Here is a 19,915-nt window from a genome sequence, read left to right as displayed (position 1 = left end):
GAGGAACTGCCAAACTGTTTCCAAAATCAGCTGACACCATTTGCATTCCCACCGGCAATGTATGAGGGTTCCAATTCCCACCCCCCCCACCCCCAGACAAAATGTGCTTTAACAGAGAAACATTTATATCATAGGAAAAGCAGACGAATTTATGTTTATTATGTTTTAAAATATTTCCATGGTATAAAAAGACAAGATATATAACTTATAAAAATAAGACATTTTAAATGAGGTCCTTTCATGTCTATGTGTCATTGAATAACCAGTTTGCAATTTGTCTTTTTGCCAATATAAAGAATAGAAGCTCAGCAAGCAGAAGTGATAAAAAGAATTTTACTCCCTAGGGAAGTGTCTAATTTCTGGCTCAAAGTCCCAAAGTTCATGGAGTGCTATAAGCCAGTAAGGCATCCCTCAAAGCTCGTATACTTCAGGAAGTAAGCATGTGATTCATTAAGGAAAGAAGCTGTTTTCTCCCCCCATTTTTGTCACAGATTAAGGAAAAGCTTGTGAAATTATAAAGTATTTTTTTAAAATATATTTTTATTGATTTCATAGGGGAATGGAGAGAGATAGAAACATCAATGAGAGAGAATCATTGATTGACTGCCTACTGCACGACCCACACTGGGAATGGAGTCTGCAACCTGGGCATGTTCCCTGTCTGACTGGGAATCAGACCATGACCTCCTGGTTCATAGGTCGATGCTCAACTACTGAGCCACACAAGTTGGGCATTATAAAGTCTTTTTGATATGACAGATCTGCCTAAAGGATATCCATTCTATAATTTCAGTTAAATTTTTTTTTTCTTTTCAAAATTATGACTTTTTTGGGGGGAATTTTGAAATACTATTTTTGAAATTAAACCTAGTAAGGAGGATTTCAGAACGAGGGTTGCTTTTGTCTCATTTGAAGGCGATGTTCCTTATGTTTGCTTAAAAAATATGAGCCTTTAATCTCCTTGGGTAAAGAACATAGGATTTTTTTTTTAAAGGAAAATTTGCTCTTATAGCTGTTTCTAGCCTTACCATCAAACAAGCTTTGTTCTTCAAGAATAATTCACAGTAAAAAATGCAGTGCCTCTGAGGTCCCCGTGGCCTATCAGGATTAATTTAAAACAGAATTCTGACATGTTGATAACTTCCAAATTATATTTTGAAACTATATCTCTTTATATTTTTCTTTTTACATTTGTAAAGATTTTTATTCATTGGGTATTTATTCAGTGACTTTTATGGGCAAAATACTGTACTTAGCACCAGGGAACCTTTTATAAAGGACATTTTAGTTTGTTCAGTATTTATTAAATACCTATATCGTCTATATAGAGCACTGCAGTAAATAATGCCTGGCCTCTAGGAACTCACACTCTGTTGTATTTGAGGGAGAGTGGATAAACACACATGTATACTAGTGAGCAAGCAGCAATGTAGGAATTAAATCTTGAGTAGTTAAGTTCATAGCTGGTCAAGGTCAGTGTATGAGTGAGAATGATAGTCAAAGGTGTCATGGAATAGGTAGACCCTGAAATGGTCTCTGAAAAGTGTTAGATTTTGAGTAACGTTAGGTGAGTGGGAAGGAAAATGACCTGGGGGTGCTAGAGAATGTGGTTAAATTGTGAAGAGCGGTGGTGAGGCTTGTGGCTGGGAAGTAAAGAAGCAGATCGTTCTCTCCTTTTCCAAGTTGAGGATTGTGGGAGAGGGTGCAGCCTTTACAGAAGGAAGGCACGTGGGGGTGTTGTGACCTGAGTAGAGGACCTTGGTCTAGAGTTTAAGCAGTAGGATGGACTGACAGAATTTGACAGCGTTGAAATGGGCATGAATGGCTGGCGGTGGGGATAGCTAGAACCGCAGTGGGAGCAGGGGATGGATCAGGATGTGCATTGTGCTGGCTGATGCTTTGATTTGGGGATGCAGAGGATAGGGTGAAGAAAGGAGGCAGAATTAAGACTGACTATAAAGGCTTGGACTCGAATAATTTGGTGGGTGTTGGTGCCATTTAATGAGATAAAGAGGACTACTGTGAACACTTTTAGGGGGAAAATTAACAGAACTGGATGGGATACTTAGCTTGCTGTGGTTGTGCAGTCTCTAACTGGAGATGGCTGCTGGACAGTCAGAGTGGTGGTTCTGGATTGCAGTCGAGATGGCAGGGATGCAGAAATGTAATTGTTAAGAAATGAACAAAACTCTCATAATATTTGTCAAGAGCTTAAAAATTTAATTTTATTATTTTTAAATCTTGAATTCTAATATCCCACTTTGTTAATCTTAGTTATGTGACTCATATTGACCTGTTTGATTTTTTAATAAACATTGATACTTGGTATCTTGATTATAATTATTTAAACCAACAATGATTTAAGACAACAGATGGTTAAATAAACAACAGATTGTTTATTTTTATTTATAAACAGACTTCACATATATTCTTTGTCTTATTCTTTTAGCAATTGTGAATGGCATCTCTTTTTTTTTTATTGCTTAAAGTATTACAAAGGGTATTACATATGTTTCCTTCCCCCCCGCCCCCCCCGCCCTTGACAATCCCCTGGCCTCCACTACCCCCCAGTGTCTTATGTCCATTGGTTATGCTTATATGCATGCATACAAGTCCTTCGGTTGATCTCTTACCCCCCTCCCTCCTGCCCCCCAACCCTCCCCGGCCTTCCCGCTGCAATTTGACAATCTGTTTGAGGCAGCTCTGCCTCTGTATCTATTATTGTTCAAAAGTTTATAATGGTCTCTATTATCCATGAATGAGTGAGATCATGTGGTAATTTCTTTCTTACAATAGAAATTATATAAGTCTCATGAAGTCATCCATAGCGGTAGTAATATTAATCAGTACTTTTTAATATATAATCACTAAAAATGATCAAAATTTGCATAAAGATCTTCAACAACTGCTTTATTACATTGCCACTACTTCTACAAGGTGACCTACAATGAAAACTGGCTGTGTAAGTCAGGAATCTCAGTTCTATTTTTAAAGAATTCCAGTGGGTTCCTGTTTTGCTCTATATAGAGAGAAGTGGGGTATTTTAGGTAGTGTAGTTTATTTATTTGTTTATTTTTTAAAATATATTTTTATTGATTTCAGAGAGGGACAGAGATAAAGTGATAGAAACATCAATGATCCACCAGCTCCAGTATGCCCCCCACCTGGGCTTGCAACCTGGGCATGTGCCCCAATGGGGAATCAAACCATGACTTAACCTTCTGGTTCATAGGTCAAAACTCAATCACTGAACCACACTGGCCAGTAATTTTTATTCATTTGTTAATTAACCCTTTTATCCTAGAACCACCAATTTCTGGATGTCTCTCTAAAATGCTTTTAGCTTTAACCTGATGTTTTGTGGAAGTGGAAGTACACGGTAGAGGAGTTGTGATCCATCATGCACTAAACTGGTTAATCTTTCCACAGTGGGCTTACTGTCCTTCAGCAATCCATTTAATTTTGACCAACGATGTTGAGTATTATTTTGAAATATTTAAAATATCATGAGGAAATATGTCTTTTCACCATTTTTTATTCAACAAAGTAATTTTTGTTGAAAAAACACTTCTGCCTGATACTTTGAGATCTGTGAATATGTAAATAGGCAGCCACCGGGAACATGACTAGGTCCAGTTTTATTTTTACTCTGGAGCTATGACTAGTGTGGCTCTTTTATCTCAGATTTTCTAGAATTATCCTCTAATTGAACTGATGGAATTGATTTTGGAGAGAATATGGAATTAAACTTTGTAATTCCCATTTGTTCCCCCAATTCCATCCCTACTCTCTGCAACTCTGGCAGTTACTTTTGGCAGTTACCCTTGGCTGTCTTTTTTTTTAAAAAAATGTTTTTATTGATTTTAGAGAGAGAGGAAGGAAGGGAGAGAGAGAGAGAGAGAGAGAGAGAGAGAGAGAGAGAGAGGGAGAAACATGGATTGGTTGCCTCCTGAACGCAACCTAGGTATATGCTCTGACTAGGAACCGAACCGGCAACTTTTTGGTGCACGGACGGCAGTCTTCATGTTTCTGATTCTCCCATCCATTTATCAAAGCATAGAGACTGTTCCAGGATTTTATAGCTTCTCTTAGCTTTTCAGGTAAAGTTTAATTTCCTTATCTTAATCATCTATTATCAACCTACTTCTTTTTTTTTTATTGCTTAAAGTATTACAAAGGGTATTACATATGTGTCCTTTTTTCCCCCCCGCCCTTGACAATCCCCTGGCCTCCCCTACCCCCCAGTGTCTTATGTCCATTGGTTATGCTTATATGCATGCATACAAGTCCTTCGGTTGATCTCTTACCCACCTCCCTCCTGCCCCCCAACCCTCTCCGGCCTTCCCGCTGCAATTTGACAATCTGTTTGAGGCAGCTCTGCCTCTGTATCTATTATTGTTCAAAAGTTTATAATGGTCTCTATTATCCATGAATGAGTGAGATCATGTGGTATTTTTCCTTCATTGACTGGCTTATTTCACTTAGCATAATGCTCTCCAGTTCCATCCATGACGTTGCAAATGGTAAGAGTTCCTTCCTTTTTAGAGCAGCATAGTATTCCATCGTGTAGATGTACCACAGTTTTTTAATCCATTCATCTACTGATGGGCACTTAGGCTGTTTCCAGATCTTAGCTATGGTGAATTGTGCTGCTATGAACATATGGGTGCATATATCCTTTCTGATTGGTGTTTCTGGTTTCTTGGGATATATTCCTAGAAGTGGGATCACAGGGTCAAATGGGAGTTCCATTTTCAGTTTTGAGGAAACTCCATACTATCTTCCATAGTGGCTGCACCAGTCTGCATTCCCACCAGCAGTGCACGAGTGTTCCTTTTTCTCCACATCCTCTCCAGCACTTGTCGTTTGTTGATTTGTTGATGATAGCCATTCTGACAGGTGTGAGATGGTACCTCATTGTTGTTTTGATTTGCATCTCTCGGATGATTAGTGACTTTGAGCATGTTTTCATATGTCTCTTGGCTTTCTGAATGTCCTCTTTTGAAAGTTGTCTATTTAGGTCCTTTGCCCATTTTTTGACTGGATTGTTTATCTTCCTTTTGTTAAGTTGTATGAGTTCCCTATAAATTTTGGAGATTAGGCCCTTATCAGATATGACATTGGCAAATATGTTTTCCCACTCAACCTACTTCTTAAATTTTCATCCTTCTCTTTTCTTTAGATGTACTGAGTTATTTGCACCTCCTTAGAACATATTATCCTATTTCCTGGCTCTGACGTTTTTACATGCCAGTCTTCTTGCTTTCTCTAGCTAACATTCAAGTGTCAGTTTTTCCTTTTCTTTCTTTTTTTTTAAAATATATTTTATTGATTTTTTACAGAGAGGAAGGGAGGGAGATATAGAGAGTTAGAAACATCGATGAGAGAGAAACATCAATCAGCTGCCTCCTGCACACCCCCCACTGGGGATGTGCCCGCAACCAAGGTACATGCCCTTGCCCGGAATTGAACCTGGGACCCTTCAGTCCGCAGGCCAATGCTCTGTCCACTGAGCCAAACCAGCTAGGGCAGTTTTTCCTTTTCTTAAAAGTTGCCTCTCTAAAAAGGGTGTCTCACATCAGCTGCCAGGCAGTTCAGCTGGCTAGTGCTTCTCAGAGTTTCTTGCTTTTTTTCAGCTGCTTCCAGCAGGACACCACTTCCTTTACAAGTATCTTTGTATGTTGGTCTGGGGCACAATCCCAGGGATAGAATGCTGCCACCACAGTTTAGCCATCAGTGGAGATGTGATGAGGGCAAGCCTTTGTCTCTCATAGGTCTAGCTGGATCAGACTTTTGATAAGAGTTATAATAAATCAAGGGGATTAATAGAGAACATTTAAAATAAGATCTAAAATACAATTCTTTTTCCTGCCCAAGACAAAGAATCGAAGAAGTGCAGTCCTTCAGAGAGTGGCCTCTTGTATACTTCCTTCACTCTTTTGCACTCAGGACTGTACCTCTGAGTGTCCTTGCACTCACTCAAAACCTTTGGGAACCTCTCCTCCGCCTCAGAAGTCACTTCCTCAGCAGCATATTTCCACATATTTGAATTCTTTTGTCTACCACCCATCAACATTGTCCATGCTAGGCTTTGACACACATCTTGCAGAGTAATCAAGAGTTTGCATGATTTTCTCCAAGTCTTATCATTTTGAGGTCTTCCTGCCAAGGTAAGTTTTAGAAATGCCTTTGATTTTTTAGCTGTTCATGGCTAAAGATTGAATCAGACACACACTCTTTATAAACCTCTCTCAAAGATCAACATTAAATTTTAGACAGAGTGCAGTCTGAACAAATAATACAAAGAGAAGTATTTTCCTAATGCCCACATAAAATGCAGATAGTGCTTTGCTTTGCCATGTATATACAGAGTATGATTTTTCTCTGTTTCTCGTTGACCCCCTTATTCAAATTGAACCCCTTTGGCCTGCTTTTGAAAAGAAAGAGGCCCATGGTCAAGTCATGGCTGCTCGCCTGCCTAAGAAAAGATCCAAATGGAATCATGGGCTCCCTGTGCCCTGGTCACAGACCGTGCAGGGAGAAAATTGCTGAAAGGCATTTTCCCGTGTTTGAGGGGTCCAGCTGTCCCTTCCACCCTGGAGCTTTCACACACTAGCTAAAAACAGTCCAAATGAAGCTGTTAAAGGTTTATAAGGATTACATTAAATTATTATAGGGTAGCTATGGCTAGCTTCCTTACCGGTGGAGGTGTTTTGTTTTTTGTTTTGTTTTGTTTTTTAAAGAAAAAACAAAAAAAAACTTCACTCCTACTTGTTGTTTACCATAATCCTCCAAAAGCCTGTTAATGTCATTTTGTGTAAACTCCCTTTTGTGTACCGCTGGCAATCTGGCACAGCTCTGTCTTAGCATTCTACCGTAATAATTGGTTTACTTGTCTGTGTTCCTAGCACATGGAATTTAGTGAGTAATCAATAAATGTTCATTGAATGATAAATGAATCTGTAAAGGAAATCTGGATGTTATGTTCTAAAATTTATTCTGCCTCAGCAATTCCTTAATGATTAGGCATAAGACTTCATAGGGAGCTGGTTTATTTTTTAGTGATTAAAATACAGTGTCTGCAGTTAAAGTTTCTTTGTGTTTCAAATTAAGTTTTAGGATGTAAGTGCCTTTAATTAGGAAAAGAGGATCAGATTGCTGCTGAGGCCCAGCTTACAACTAGCATTTCCTCTCAGTACGGGAGCTGTACTTTGTACAGACTTCTGTCTTGGGAAGGTAAGAAAGAAACTGAAGTATAAGACTATGTTCTGAGAGTCCCTTCTCACAGTCAAGTGCTATTTGTCGTATCATTGATTTAACCCTTTGCTTATTTTGGCAAAAGCAAAGTCTTCTTATATATAGGAAAACCTCTATTGATGGTGTAATTTCTGTTTAAAAGCAGGAAATAAAAGTTAGTGAGGAATGGAAGAGAAATTATGAGAAATGGAAGATGAGAAATTTTCTTTTTTCTAAATATGTGTACATATTCATGTGTACAGGAAATTTATGAATTACTTTTAAATTTATGTGTTCTAGTTTATATAAAACTTCTTTGTAAGAGGATTTAAAAAATCAATGTGCAGATTCAGATCTACGCTGTTTGGCCTGCTGTTGCTCTATCGTACTATGTATTTGTTGGATATTTTAAAACATGGATCTTTTGAAGAAGTGATTGTCAGCAAAAGTTTTTCTTCCTACTAAGAGGAATTAATAAAACACTGGTTTATTTCATATTATGACTTTTCTTCTTATAGAAATTTCAAGAAATTGCTGAAAAAAATACGGACCAATTGAGCCGTATTGAGAAGTCACACGAACAGTTGGTTCTTGAGAATTCACGCATCAAAAATGTGTTATCACAGACTCAAAAGGAACAAACATCCTTGCTGGCAGCCTGCGCCCTGATGGCTGGTGCCTTATACCCTCTCTACAGCCGGTCGTGTGCCTTGTCTACACAGAGAGATTTTCTCCACGATCAGGTCAACACCTTTGAGTTGTTCAAATTGGAAATTAGAACTCTAGCCCAGGCTTTGTCGACTGTAGACGAAAAGAAGCAAGAGGAAGCCAAGATGAAGAAAAAACCATTCAAAGGATTGATACGTGTATTCCGGAAAGGTGTTATTGCAATTTTGGCAGCAAACAGACTCAAGGTTTTGGGCCAGTCATGTGCCTCTCTTTTTACCTGGATGGAGAGTTTTAAAGACGGCATAGGCATGTTGGTGTGTACAGGAGAGCCCAAAGACAAGCACAAATTTCCAAGTAAGATAATTTGTGCTTTTTAAAATTTAAGTTGAATGTAAGTGACATGTGGTATGAATATGTTTTTCCATTATGCAGAAATGTAAAGTCATTTAATGTGTACTCATGTAACATTGTCCCATACATATGTAGAAATATATTTACGTATAAGCTAGATTTTGATTTTTTTAATAAAGATTGAATTATAAAGAAAATAGCAAGTATGTATAATTTCAACTTTGCCTAGCTTTATTAGATTTGAATGCTCTTTTCACAGTATAGTGAAGAGTTTATATAGCAGTTTTTCAGTTAAGTCAATCCAGACTGCCCTATTTAAAATTAATTAACAGTATAATTTATTTTTACTTTCTGTGAATCAGTATAAAATGATCAGAGTTAAAAATCTATTGAAGAACTCAATGAAAGGGATACAAATATAAAATTCTCAGCTAATATACTTGGAATGTTTGACTATTCTGAGGAAACAATAATTTCAATTTTAACTTTTGAAAAGCAAGCTATTAAGTAATATAAGTAGAACCAAAGAAAATTTCCTCCTTTCTTTGTTTTGTCAGTTAACAGTCACATATAAATAAAGTCAATCAAATCTAATATTTCTTATAGACTTTCCTGCCCCAGGCAAAGTTCTGTCTACCAGTTTTGATCTATTTCTTAAATGGCTAAACATTGCCATGCATTTTTAACATGATTTTAATAAATTTTTGTAGCCTTGCATGATGGATTTTTTCTATTTTTGTAGAACATCAAAAGGAGCAGTTACGTTGTTTGCAAGCGCTTAGCTGGCTCACCAGCTCTGACCTTCTTGCTGCAATAATCGCTTCCATGGCTGAGTTACAGGAAGTCATTAGTAAAACAGGTATGATTCCCTCTTTTGTCCTCTCAAAATACATTTAAGAGCAAATGTCAAAAAATGCTTTATCGTACAAATTCTAATAAACAATATAGAAAGAAAATATATTTGTTCTCGACTTTCTTTTCTCAGGTAAGGGAGATTGTTAAATCTATATTTAATGAAGTAGAGAATTAGTGTAAATTTTTTTCCATTATTTTATCTATTTATTCATTTTTTCTTTACTGATTAAAGTATTACATATGTGTGCTTATGCCCCCCTTTCTCCCCTACCCCCCCGCCCCCCTGCCCCCCCCCATGCTCTCACCCCCTTGGTGTCTGTGTCCATTGATTATGCTTATATGATGCATACAAGTCCTTTGGTTGATCTCTCCCCCTTACCCCACCCTCTTCTACCTTCCCTCTGAGGTTTGACAGTCTAGAATTAGTGTAAATTTTTATGGGTAATTTTGTCTTTATTTATGGGAAAATTAAATGATATTTCTTGGTAAATGTAGCCACTTTATTTTTTCCCTTTGAGATCTGACTTTTTTATAGAAAGCTCATCATTAGCTTTTTTAATTAAATAATTCTGATAATGTTCTTTCAAATGTTTGTCTTTTTTTCATTTCTCTTTCTGACTATAAATTTTAGAAGTTTGAGTAATAACTGAATCAGTACAAAATTTTTCTCTCTCATTTGGTGATATGTTTTTATTTTTTCTAATTAATTTTAAAGGGAGTTAATTTGAATAGTCTGTTTCTACCATGTATGGAACCACGTATAATTTGTAATTTCCAAAGGTCTAAAATTCACATTTGTTTTTCATGACTAAGATTGCATGATATGTTTGTGTGAAAAATTCAATGAAAACTAATTTCTCTATGCTAGAAGAGATTAGTCACCTACTGGTTAAGCCATGTCATTGGACTAAGTATTGTCATTTCAGACATGTTAATAGTGCAAATAGTATAATGAACTTGTTAATACTTTCCTGCTTAATAAATGTTATAAGCATTAATGAAATAATAACTTGGAATGTAATTTAATTTTTTAGACAACTCTGTTATGTAAATACAGATCATTTATTGTAATTTCAAATATCTAAACCTAAACATAGGCTCTTGTAGAAGGAAATTTATGATTCAGAGATTATTTTTAGATTGTGGTGATTGATGCTGGTAAGCAATATGCTTTTTTAATGTATTGCCTCAACGTATTGAATTTGGAATCTTAAAAGTCTAAATAAATATATTTTAAGAATGTTGGTATTATAACTTCAAAACAAAACTAATAGTCTTGAAAGAAGTTAATAAAAAATTTTGGATTTATTTTCATAAACAGATTATTTGTGTTAGTCTTATTCTCTGTAGGTATGTGGACACTTAATAGTAGATTGATGTTTTTTTAAGTTCTAATCTTGTTTTTATATTATTACTTTATTTAATACATTTCCCCCTTATAACTCTAGGAGATAAAAGAAAAATATGTGGCTTGATTTGGCCCTCTAGCAAATATGCGCAGTGGTTATAGTACAAGATGACAATTCATGAACAATGTTAGGCAAAATGTAACGAAGGAGTGGGTGGAGCAGTACAGGCTTTAAATGTAAACATCCATGGACAGTACAGTGCAATGTGGGCATATGAGTACTGGGCAGGCTTCAGGGTGGAACTAGTAATTTAATTGGGCCTAAAGTGAGAGTAAGTTAGAGAGGAGAGATAGCCTTCAGAAGAAGGGCATAGCTCAAGCAGAGATGCAGAAGTGGCAGGAAGCACAGAATAGGAAGAAGGGACATTAAATAGGTGAGAATGGAAATCCATGCCTAGCAGACCTGGCTTATTGATGGCTATTCCTAAAGTGTATTTTCTAATAACCATATTGGGGAATTGTTGGAGGAAATTTCAATCATTGGCATGGGATCGGACTGTAGAGGTTTTATAAGAGTAGGCAGTGGACCCTGTTAAAATATTGACACAGTGGTTCTTGAGACCCTGATAAAAATATGCAGGTAAGACCTCTCAAGTAGGAGATAGACCAAGAGTGGTGTCTTTAAGTGTCTGCCAGTCTCCAGGAACAGAGCTGCCTTTGATGGTAGAACCTGGTTGTGCCTCAAATAGATTGAGGGAAACAGCAAGTTCAGGGAAACTTATTTTTAGAGAAAGCTTTAAATGTTGTTGGCTGATGAACACTATTTAGGGAAGAGAAAGTTCTTCTTAGAGAGGGAGAATAATTGATGTACCAAAGTCTTGAAGAGTATTGGAAGATATATGATCTGGATAGGTAGATAATTATGTATTATTGGATGAGTACAAAATGGTCAGTATGGACCTTCTGCAGAGATGACTTAGCTATCTGGGATAATTCTTTTAAAACACGATGAGGGGTTAATATATTAATTTTTTAGGTCATGTACTGGTGCTGGCCAACAGACCCTGAGCGACGGATGAATGGATTACTCTGACACAACTGTGAAAGAGAGGGCTAAGGGGCAGCCTGGCCAAAGTCACCAGGCAGCCTTGATTGCCTGCCTTGTTAACCCTTTATTGTAACAGCAGTTTGAGATAAAGTTTATCTTTTAGATACAATTAGTAGGGTGAGTAATCTTGGGAGGACAGATATATTTACATTGTCCTCTAGGCAAGGGCATCCAGGGATTAAGCATAAGGATTCCAGTAAACATCCAGGGGTCTGCTCATGCACAGACTTGTTTGGAAAGATCAAGGAACAATTTGGGGCACCATCTTCTACACTTCCCTAAGTCTCCCCGAAGTCGGAATTCCGATAAACAGGGCAGGCGGCCTTCCACACATTTCCCTTCTATCAGAATGTCCTCCTTACAGATTTTCCAACCAAGTCTCTTGTGTTCCCCAACAGTGATGTTTTCATTTTTAAGTGTTTCCTAGTCATAGAAATTTCAGATATATTAGCAGAAAGGATGGGAAAATATTTTCTGACAGTTAAAGTATATGAGAGTCTATCAACAGATAATAGTGAGGGTAATAAAGGTAAAGCTGTAATATATATAGTCATGATGAGTTTATCATTTAGGAATATGAATTATCTAAATAGGTAAGCATTATTGTATGGTAGAAAGAGCATTGGCTTTGAACAAGACAGATTTGATTTTATAACCAGCTCTGCTAGTTACTAGTGATGCGAAATTGAGAAAGTTACTTAACCTTATTGCACTCACATTCTTTACCTATAAATGGAGATAGTGTCATCTTCCTGGTTGTTATGAGGATTTAATGAGATAATATTTTTTAAAATTTTGTACAGTACCTGGCATAGAATGGGTATAAAAAAAATTGTTTCTTCCACCCACCTCACCATGAAAGTAGGGTATAACATTAGTGATAGACACGCACGTGTACCTGTACACATTTTTAGACTACTAATTATTAATTTTCTATTCTGAAGTTGCTTAAGTACCCTACAATGGAGTCAACATAGTGTAGGGTTAACCAGGGATTCTGCCTGATTTTTGAATACTGGTTCTGACACCAGCTATGTGATATGGCAAGTTATTTAAATTCTCTGTGCTTCAGCTTCTTTATTAAATGGGAATAGTAGTATTACTGATCTCATAGAGTTATTTAGAGAATTAAATTACTTAATTTGTAAAGTGTTTAAAGTAGTCTTTGTTTACTAGTTTGCTTGCTTTTTAGTTAAAATATTATTAATATTATTATGATTTATGGCATTAACTGACTAATAAAGAATAATTCATAAAAATTTTTATTAGATCAAGTGAAAATATATTAGTTTATCTTAAAATTTCAAGACAATGTACATATTGCATACAGCTCTAACTTTTTAAAACATGGTTTTATTATAAATTCGTATATAAAGATGAAGGAGAAATTTCTTCCTCTGGATATAGTGAAGTTGTTGGGAGGCATCACAGGTTTGCTTCCTTTGTAACTATTAGAAGACCTCACTTAGACTAGCTTAACCATATAGAGTTTTTTTCCTCTCAAATAACAGAAAGTCTGGAGGTAGGTAGAAATCCAGACTTCCTTTCTGCTCTTCCATCCTTAGCATTTTCATGTTTATACCTCTTAGTTTTAAACTGGCTACTCTGCTTTCAGGCATCAGGGTTGTTTTTGGCAGGAAGAAAAAGGAAAGGACAGAATGTGAAGGCATTCATATATTGCTGGTGGGAATGAAAAATGATATAGCTGCTTTGGAAAAGAGCCTGGCAACTCCTCAAAATGTTAAATCAATATATATCCAAGAGAACTGAAAAAATATCCATACAAAAAACTTATGCATAAATGTTCATTGCAGCATTATGCAAAGTAGCCAAAAATGATAATAAACCTAAATGTCCATCAAGTAACGAATGAATAAATACACAAATGATGAAATATTATGCGACCATAAAAAGAAATGAAGTACTAATACATGCTACACAGGGATGAACCTTGAAAACATTGTGCTAAGTGAAAGGAGCCAGTTACAAAAGAACACAGGTACACTTCATTGTATTATGGTTCACTTTATTGTGCTTTGCATTTATTGAGTTTTTTACAAATTGAAGTCTTCTAGCAACCCTGCATCAGGCAAGTCTACTAGCACCATTTTCTAACATTTGTTCACTTTGTGTCTTTGTGTCACATTTTGGCAATTCTTGGAATATTTCAAACTTTTTCATTATTATTATGTGAATTTGTGCGCAGGTGGGGTCCAGCCAGCCCACCCCAATGGGGGCCCATTGAGCCGGGCCAGTGGGGGGGAGGGGACGCAGGTGGTTGGCCATCTGGCCCCACCCATGATCAGGGTGTTGGGGGCCGATCAGGGGCCAGGCTGGGTGGGGGTTGGGAGGGGACGCTGATCAGGGCCCAGATCAGGCTGGTTGGCTGCTGCAGTGCACATCATAGCCACCATTGTTCTGGTCATTCCACTGTTCTGGTCTCTGGGCTTTAATCTATAACTAGAGGCCTGATTCATGCAATAGGCCTTCCTTCCCCTGGCTACCGGCACTGGTTTTCCTATGGCACACGGGACCCAGTCCTTCACTCTGGCTGCAGCAGAGAAGCCAAGCCTCAAGGCTTCGCCGCTCCTACCACAGCAGAGAATCCAAGCCTCTTCAGTCTTCCATTGTCTTCAGTCTTCAGTCTTCGCTTGGTGCCTGCATATGCAAATTAACTGACATCTTTGTTGGGTTAATTTGCATACCCATCCTTATTGGCTGGTGGGTGTAGCAGAGTGACACCAATTTGCATGTTTCTCTTTTATTAGTGTAGATAATAAAAGCGTAATATGCTAATTAGACCAGACAGCTGAATGACCTTCTGGATGTTCTTCCGGACATCCTTCCAGACCACCTTCTGGACAAAGCCGGGGCTGCGAGGGCTGAGGCAAACTGCCATGGCTGCGAGGGCTGAATCCCTTGCACGAATTTTGTGCATCGGGCCTCTGGTATATATAGATTTGTTAGGGTGATCTGTGATCAGTGATTTTTAGATGTTACCATTGCAATTGTTTTGAGGCTCCAAAAACTGCACCCATGTAAGATGGTGGACTTATTTGATGAATGTTGAGAGTGTTCTGATGCTCCACTGAGCAGCCGTTCCATCGCTCTCCTTCTCTTCAAGCCTCCCTGTTCTTTGAGACACAATAATATTGAAATTCAGCTAGTTAACCCTACTGTGGCCTCTGAGTGTTCATATGAAAGGAAGAGTCACACGTCTCTCACTTTAAATCAAAAGTTAGAAATGATTAAGCTAGTGAGGAAGGTATGACAAAAGCTGAGATAGGCTGAAAGCTAGGCCTCTTGTGTCAAACAGCCAAGTTGTGAATGCAAAGGAAAAGTTCCTGAAGGAAATGAAAAGTGAATGCGTGAATGATAAGAAAGCGAAAGCAGCCTTAGTGCTATTATGGAGAAATTTTTAGTGGTCTGGATAGAAGATCTAACTAGCTGTAACTATCCCTTAAGCCAAAGCCTAATCCCGAGCAAGGCCAACTCTCTGCAATTCTCTGAAGGTTGAGAAAGGTAAGGAAGCTGCAGAAGAAAAGTCTGAAGCTAGCAGAAGTGGTTCATGAGGTTCATGAGGTTTAAAGAAAGAGCAAGCTCATAACATAGAAGTCCAAGGTGAAGCAGCTGGTGCTGATGTAGAAGCTGCAGCAAGGTTCCCAGAAGGTCCAACTAAGATAGCTAATGTTCATGGCTACACTGAAAAACAGATTTTCAATGTAGACAAAACAGCCTTATACTATATAATAAAAGGGTAATATGCAAATCAACCGAACAGCAGAATGACCAGTCGCTATGATGCACACTGACCACCAGGGGTCAGGCGCTTAATGCAGGAGCTGCCCCCTGGTGGTCAGTGTGCTCCCACAGGGGGAGTGCCGCTCAGCCAGAAGCCCTGAGCTGGGCTGGCATGCGCAGCGGTGGCGGGAGCCTTTCCCCCCTCCGCGGCAAAGCAAAAGATGCCCGACTGACGGCTTAGGCCCGCATGGGGAGTGGGCCTAAGCCGTCAGTCGGACATCCCCAAGGGCTCCTGGACTGCGAGAGGGCACAGGCCCAGCTGAGGGATCCCCGGCCCCCGAGTGTACGAATGTCGTGCACTGGGCCTCTAGTATTGCAATAAGATACCACAATGGGAGGGATAAAGACACATTTGTAATACCTTAATCAATAAAAAATTTAAAAAAGTTCTATCATTTCAATGTATGTACATATGTGCTTTATGTTTTTTATTTATTTACCACAAGTAAAGGTCAGGAATTGTTATCTTTCTCTAAAAAAAAAAAAAAAAAAAAAAAAAAGATACCATCTAGGATTTTCATAGCTAGAGAGGAGAAGTCAATGCCTGGCTCTAAAGCTTCAAATGACAAGCTGACTCTCTCGTTAGAGGCTGATGCAGCTGGTGACTAAGTTGAAGCCAGTGCTCATGTACCATCTGTAAATGTTAGGACTCTTAAGAATTATGCTAAATCTACTCTGCCCATGCTCTATAAATGGAACAACAAAGTTTGGATGACAGCACATCTGTTTACAACATGGTTTATTGAATATTTTAAGCCCACTATTGAGATTTACTGTACAGAGAAAAAGATTTCTTTCAAAATATTACTGCTCATTGACAATGCAGATGGTCACCCAAGAGCTCTAGTGGAGTTGTGCAATGAGACTAATGCTATTTTCATGCCTGCTAACACAACATCCATTCTGCAGCCTCTGGTTCAAGTAGTAATTTCAACTTAGAAATCTTACTCAAGAAATACATTTGGTAAGTTACAGATGCCATAGTTACTGATTCCTCTGATGGATCTGGGCAGAGTCCATTGAAAATCTTCTGGAAAGCATTCACCCTTGTGGTTGCCATTAAGAACATTTATGATTCATGGGAAGAAGTCAGATATCAACATGGACAGGAGTTTGGAAGAAGTTGATTCCAACTCTCAAGGATGACTTTGATGGTTTCAAGGCTTCAGTGGAGGAAGTAACTGAAGATGTGGGTGGAAATAGCAAGAGAACTAGGGTTGGAAGTGGGGCTGAAGATGTGACTCAATTGTTGCAGTCTCAGGGTAAAACTTTCACAGATGAGAGTTACTTCTCATCGATGAGTAAAGAAGGTTGTTCTGGGAGGTGGAATCTAATCCTGATGCAGATGATGCAAAGATTAGATGAAATGACAACAGAGGACTTAAAATATTACATAAACTTAGCTGATAAAACAAAAGCAGAGTTTGAGAGGATTGACTCCAATTTTGAAAGGTCACAGTGATTAGAACGCTATCAAACATCATCCCATGCCTTCATGAAAGGAAGAGTCAATCCATGCAGCACACGTCATTGCACTCTTATTTTAAAATATTGCCACGGCTACTCGAACCTTCCTCAACCACCACCCTGATCAGTCAGCAGCTGGGAACACTGAAGGCTCAGAGGAAGATTAGCATTTTTAGCAATAAGGTATTTTAAAATTAAAGTGTATACATTGTTTTTCAGGACATAATTCTGTTGCACACTTAATAGACTAACATATAGTGTAAACATGACTTTTATATGCACTAGAATACAAAAAAATTTGTGTGACTAGCTTTCTTGTGATTTTTATTTTGTTGCGGTGGTCTGGAACCTAATCCTCAATATCTCCAATGTATACCTGTATTTGAAATGTTCAGATTAGGCAAATCTAGAGGCAGAGAGTTGATTAGTGGTTGCCCGAGGCCAGGTAGGTTGTTGGGGGTTACGGGAAATGACTGCTAATAGGTACGGTGTTTCTTTTTGGGGTGACTAAGTTATAAAATTACTTGTGATGATGATTGCATGGTTCTGTGAATATATAAAAAACCGTTGATATGTACATTTTAAATGGGTGAATTGTATTGTGTGTGAATTATATCTCAAGAAAGCTGTTAAGATGTGAAATCATGGCTGCTGAATAATATCCCTTTATTAGGAAAGCAAAAGCTTTCCCCAAAGCCCTCCTCCAACCCCCAGCAGGTTTCTGCAATTGTTTCATTGGCCTGAACTGATCACATGGTTATCCCTAGCTGGTTAGATGGAAGCTGGCAAAAGACAAGGGAGAGTTTGTGGATGGGATGGATCAGCTAATCAGCAATGCCTGCAATAGAGAGGATTCAGATTCAAACAATAAATTACCTCCACATCTACTGCCTCCGTTGTAAAAGGAAACTGGTCAATTCAGAAAACTTGAAAAAATAATCAGAGAACGACAATAACAAAAACAGTTTCCCATCATACAGGAATAGTTACTGTTAACAGTTGTGTATGTTCTTCCAATCTATTTTATTCCACTGCCCACTCTGCCTCCCTCTTTCCCTCCCTCCCGACAGATTAGCGAATGTGACAAATGACATCATAGACTACATACTGTTTTATATTTTCATTTAAAAATTATTTTGATATAATAAATTTACAGAAAAGTTGCAAGTACACTACAGAGAACTCTTCCCCCCCCCCCCCCCATGATCTGAGAGCAAGTTGCTGACATGATGCCCCATGACTTTCTCATATTTTACTGTGCATTTCAAAGACAGTCCTGTACATAACAAGAGTGCAGTGATTAACATCAGAAAACTACCATTGATACATTACCACCATTCACACCCCATTTGTTTCCTCAATCTTGTCTTTCATAGCAGAAGCATCTGGTTTAGCATTGTGTTGCGTTTAGTCATGTTTCTTTAGTCTTCCTCTGTATGGAAGAGTTCCTTGACCATCATGACCTTGAAGATTATAGGCCAGCTATTTGTAGACTATCTCTCAATTTTGACTTGTTTCCTCATGTGATGAGCTTCAGCTTATGCATTTTTTTGGCATGAATCTCATAGGAGTGATGCTGTGCTTTGCTTATGGTAAATATTATTGCTTTAGTTTTTAAAAAGTCATTTTTTGAGGATTTTCTTCATTTATATTAATATTTTTCTAGAGAATGATTTTTAATGTCTGGGCAATATTTGTTAGTTGCTCATTCCATCAGTTATTGACCAATTCATAATAGGTTATTTTTATACCACAGGTATCAGAAATATCAATCGGTTCAGCTTTGATTTGTAATCTATTCATATCTCTTGAATCATCTAATGTTGTGAGCAGTATCTTAATTTTTTCAATGAATTGGGAAACAAAAGTGTCAAAACCTTGGGAAAGTATAGGAAATAATCTGAAAATTCTGAAATGAAAGAAGATAGTTCTTAGAACTGTTTTTTCTTTTTGAAGAACTTGCTGAAAATTTAAACAGTTTTACATGTCAGAACTACAAATTGATGGCATCATTGGCACTTTAGCCCCAGGAAAACTGGTACGTGTGTGCCCAAACCAAGTAGTTGTATTATTTTTGTTCTAAGGTGAAAAAAATAAGTAAATTATTTTTTTAAAAAAGTAGGTGCTTATATTTTTTAGAGTTTTAAATTAATACACATACTATTAAGTATTTAGGAGAGGAAATTTAAACATTTACTAGGAGAGAAAATTAAACATGTTCGATATGTACTAGAGTATGAATTAATAATTTTGACTCTAGATTTGAATCTGGGTTAAATTGCTTACTATGTGTGTGGCATTAGGAAAATTACTTAATCCCTTTTCAGCTTCAGTGTCTTCATATGTAAAATGTGAGTAAGAAAAGTTCCCACCTCATAGAGTTATTTGGAGTAAATGTAATCTGCCTAGCGAAGTCCATTGTATATGTAATTATAAAAAATGTTTGTTTTATCTCTTTTTTTGTGTGTGTACTGATGTCTCACACTTTAGAGTAATACTGGTATATTATTTTAAATCTTTAAATGAAACTAAAAGTTCAATATTCGGCCTGTGGACTCAAGGGTCCCAGGTTTGATTCCGGTCAAGGGCATGTACCTTGGTTGCGGGCACATCCCCAGTGGGGAGTGTGCAGGAGGCAGCTGATCGATGTTTCTCTCTCATCGATGTTTCTAACTCTCTACTCCTCTCCTTTCCTCTCTGTAAAATATCAATAAAATATATTAAAAAAAGTTCAATATGGCAGCTAAGTCACTGCTTAGAAAGTGCTAAAGGTGGTTGCCCCTGCTACCTTCTTAAACTTTAACGATGTACTTGTAGACAGTGGACAGAGACCCCAGTATCCATGTTGCCTCTGCAAATACTGGACAGGTGGCAACCTTCTTTGCTTTCATTAAAGTGCTTGCCCACTTGAGATAAATTACCTTTTCTAGGTATCCAAATGGTGTGCCTGCAAGAGATCATTTACCTCAAACAGGGGAGAATGTTACTTCCACCGAAGGGCTGGAATATCAATCATCATGGGACTGGACTAAAGAACCCTTCAGATAATTGAATATTTTCAAATGAATGGTCCAGGCTCA

At 37.8% G+C, this 19,915-nt stretch overlaps 1 protein-coding gene and 1 non-coding gene across 3 annotated transcripts in view; both read left to right on the top strand.

The window, feature by feature from the left end:
* CCDC171 (coiled-coil domain containing 171) overlaps positions 1-19,915 on the top strand; it is a 264,220-nt gene that overhangs the window by 91,308 nt on the left and 152,997 nt on the right. For both annotated transcript variants that reach the window (XM_059656616.1, XM_059656615.1), the window contains 2 exons: positions 7,755-8,259; positions 8,999-9,115. In XM_059656616.1, the coding sequence (XP_059512599.1) occupies positions 7,755-8,259; positions 8,999-9,115 (622 nt within the window). The remainder of the gene's footprint in view (positions 1-7,754; positions 8,260-8,998; positions 9,116-19,915) is intronic.
* On the top strand, positions 6,490-6,612 carry LOC132212878 (small nucleolar RNA SNORA71). Its single transcript, XR_009447819.1, has one exon. It is a non-coding gene; the product is annotated as a small nucleolar RNA SNORA71 (small nucleolar RNA).

Source organism: Myotis daubentonii, chromosome 11 (genome assembly GCF_963259705.1).
Source record: "Myotis daubentonii chromosome 11, mMyoDau2.1, whole genome shotgun sequence".
NCBI lineage: Eukaryota > Metazoa > Chordata > Mammalia > Chiroptera > Vespertilionidae > Myotis > Myotis daubentonii.
Note: the sequence above shows the minus strand (reverse complement) of the source record. Positions and strands in the feature narration are given on the sequence as shown.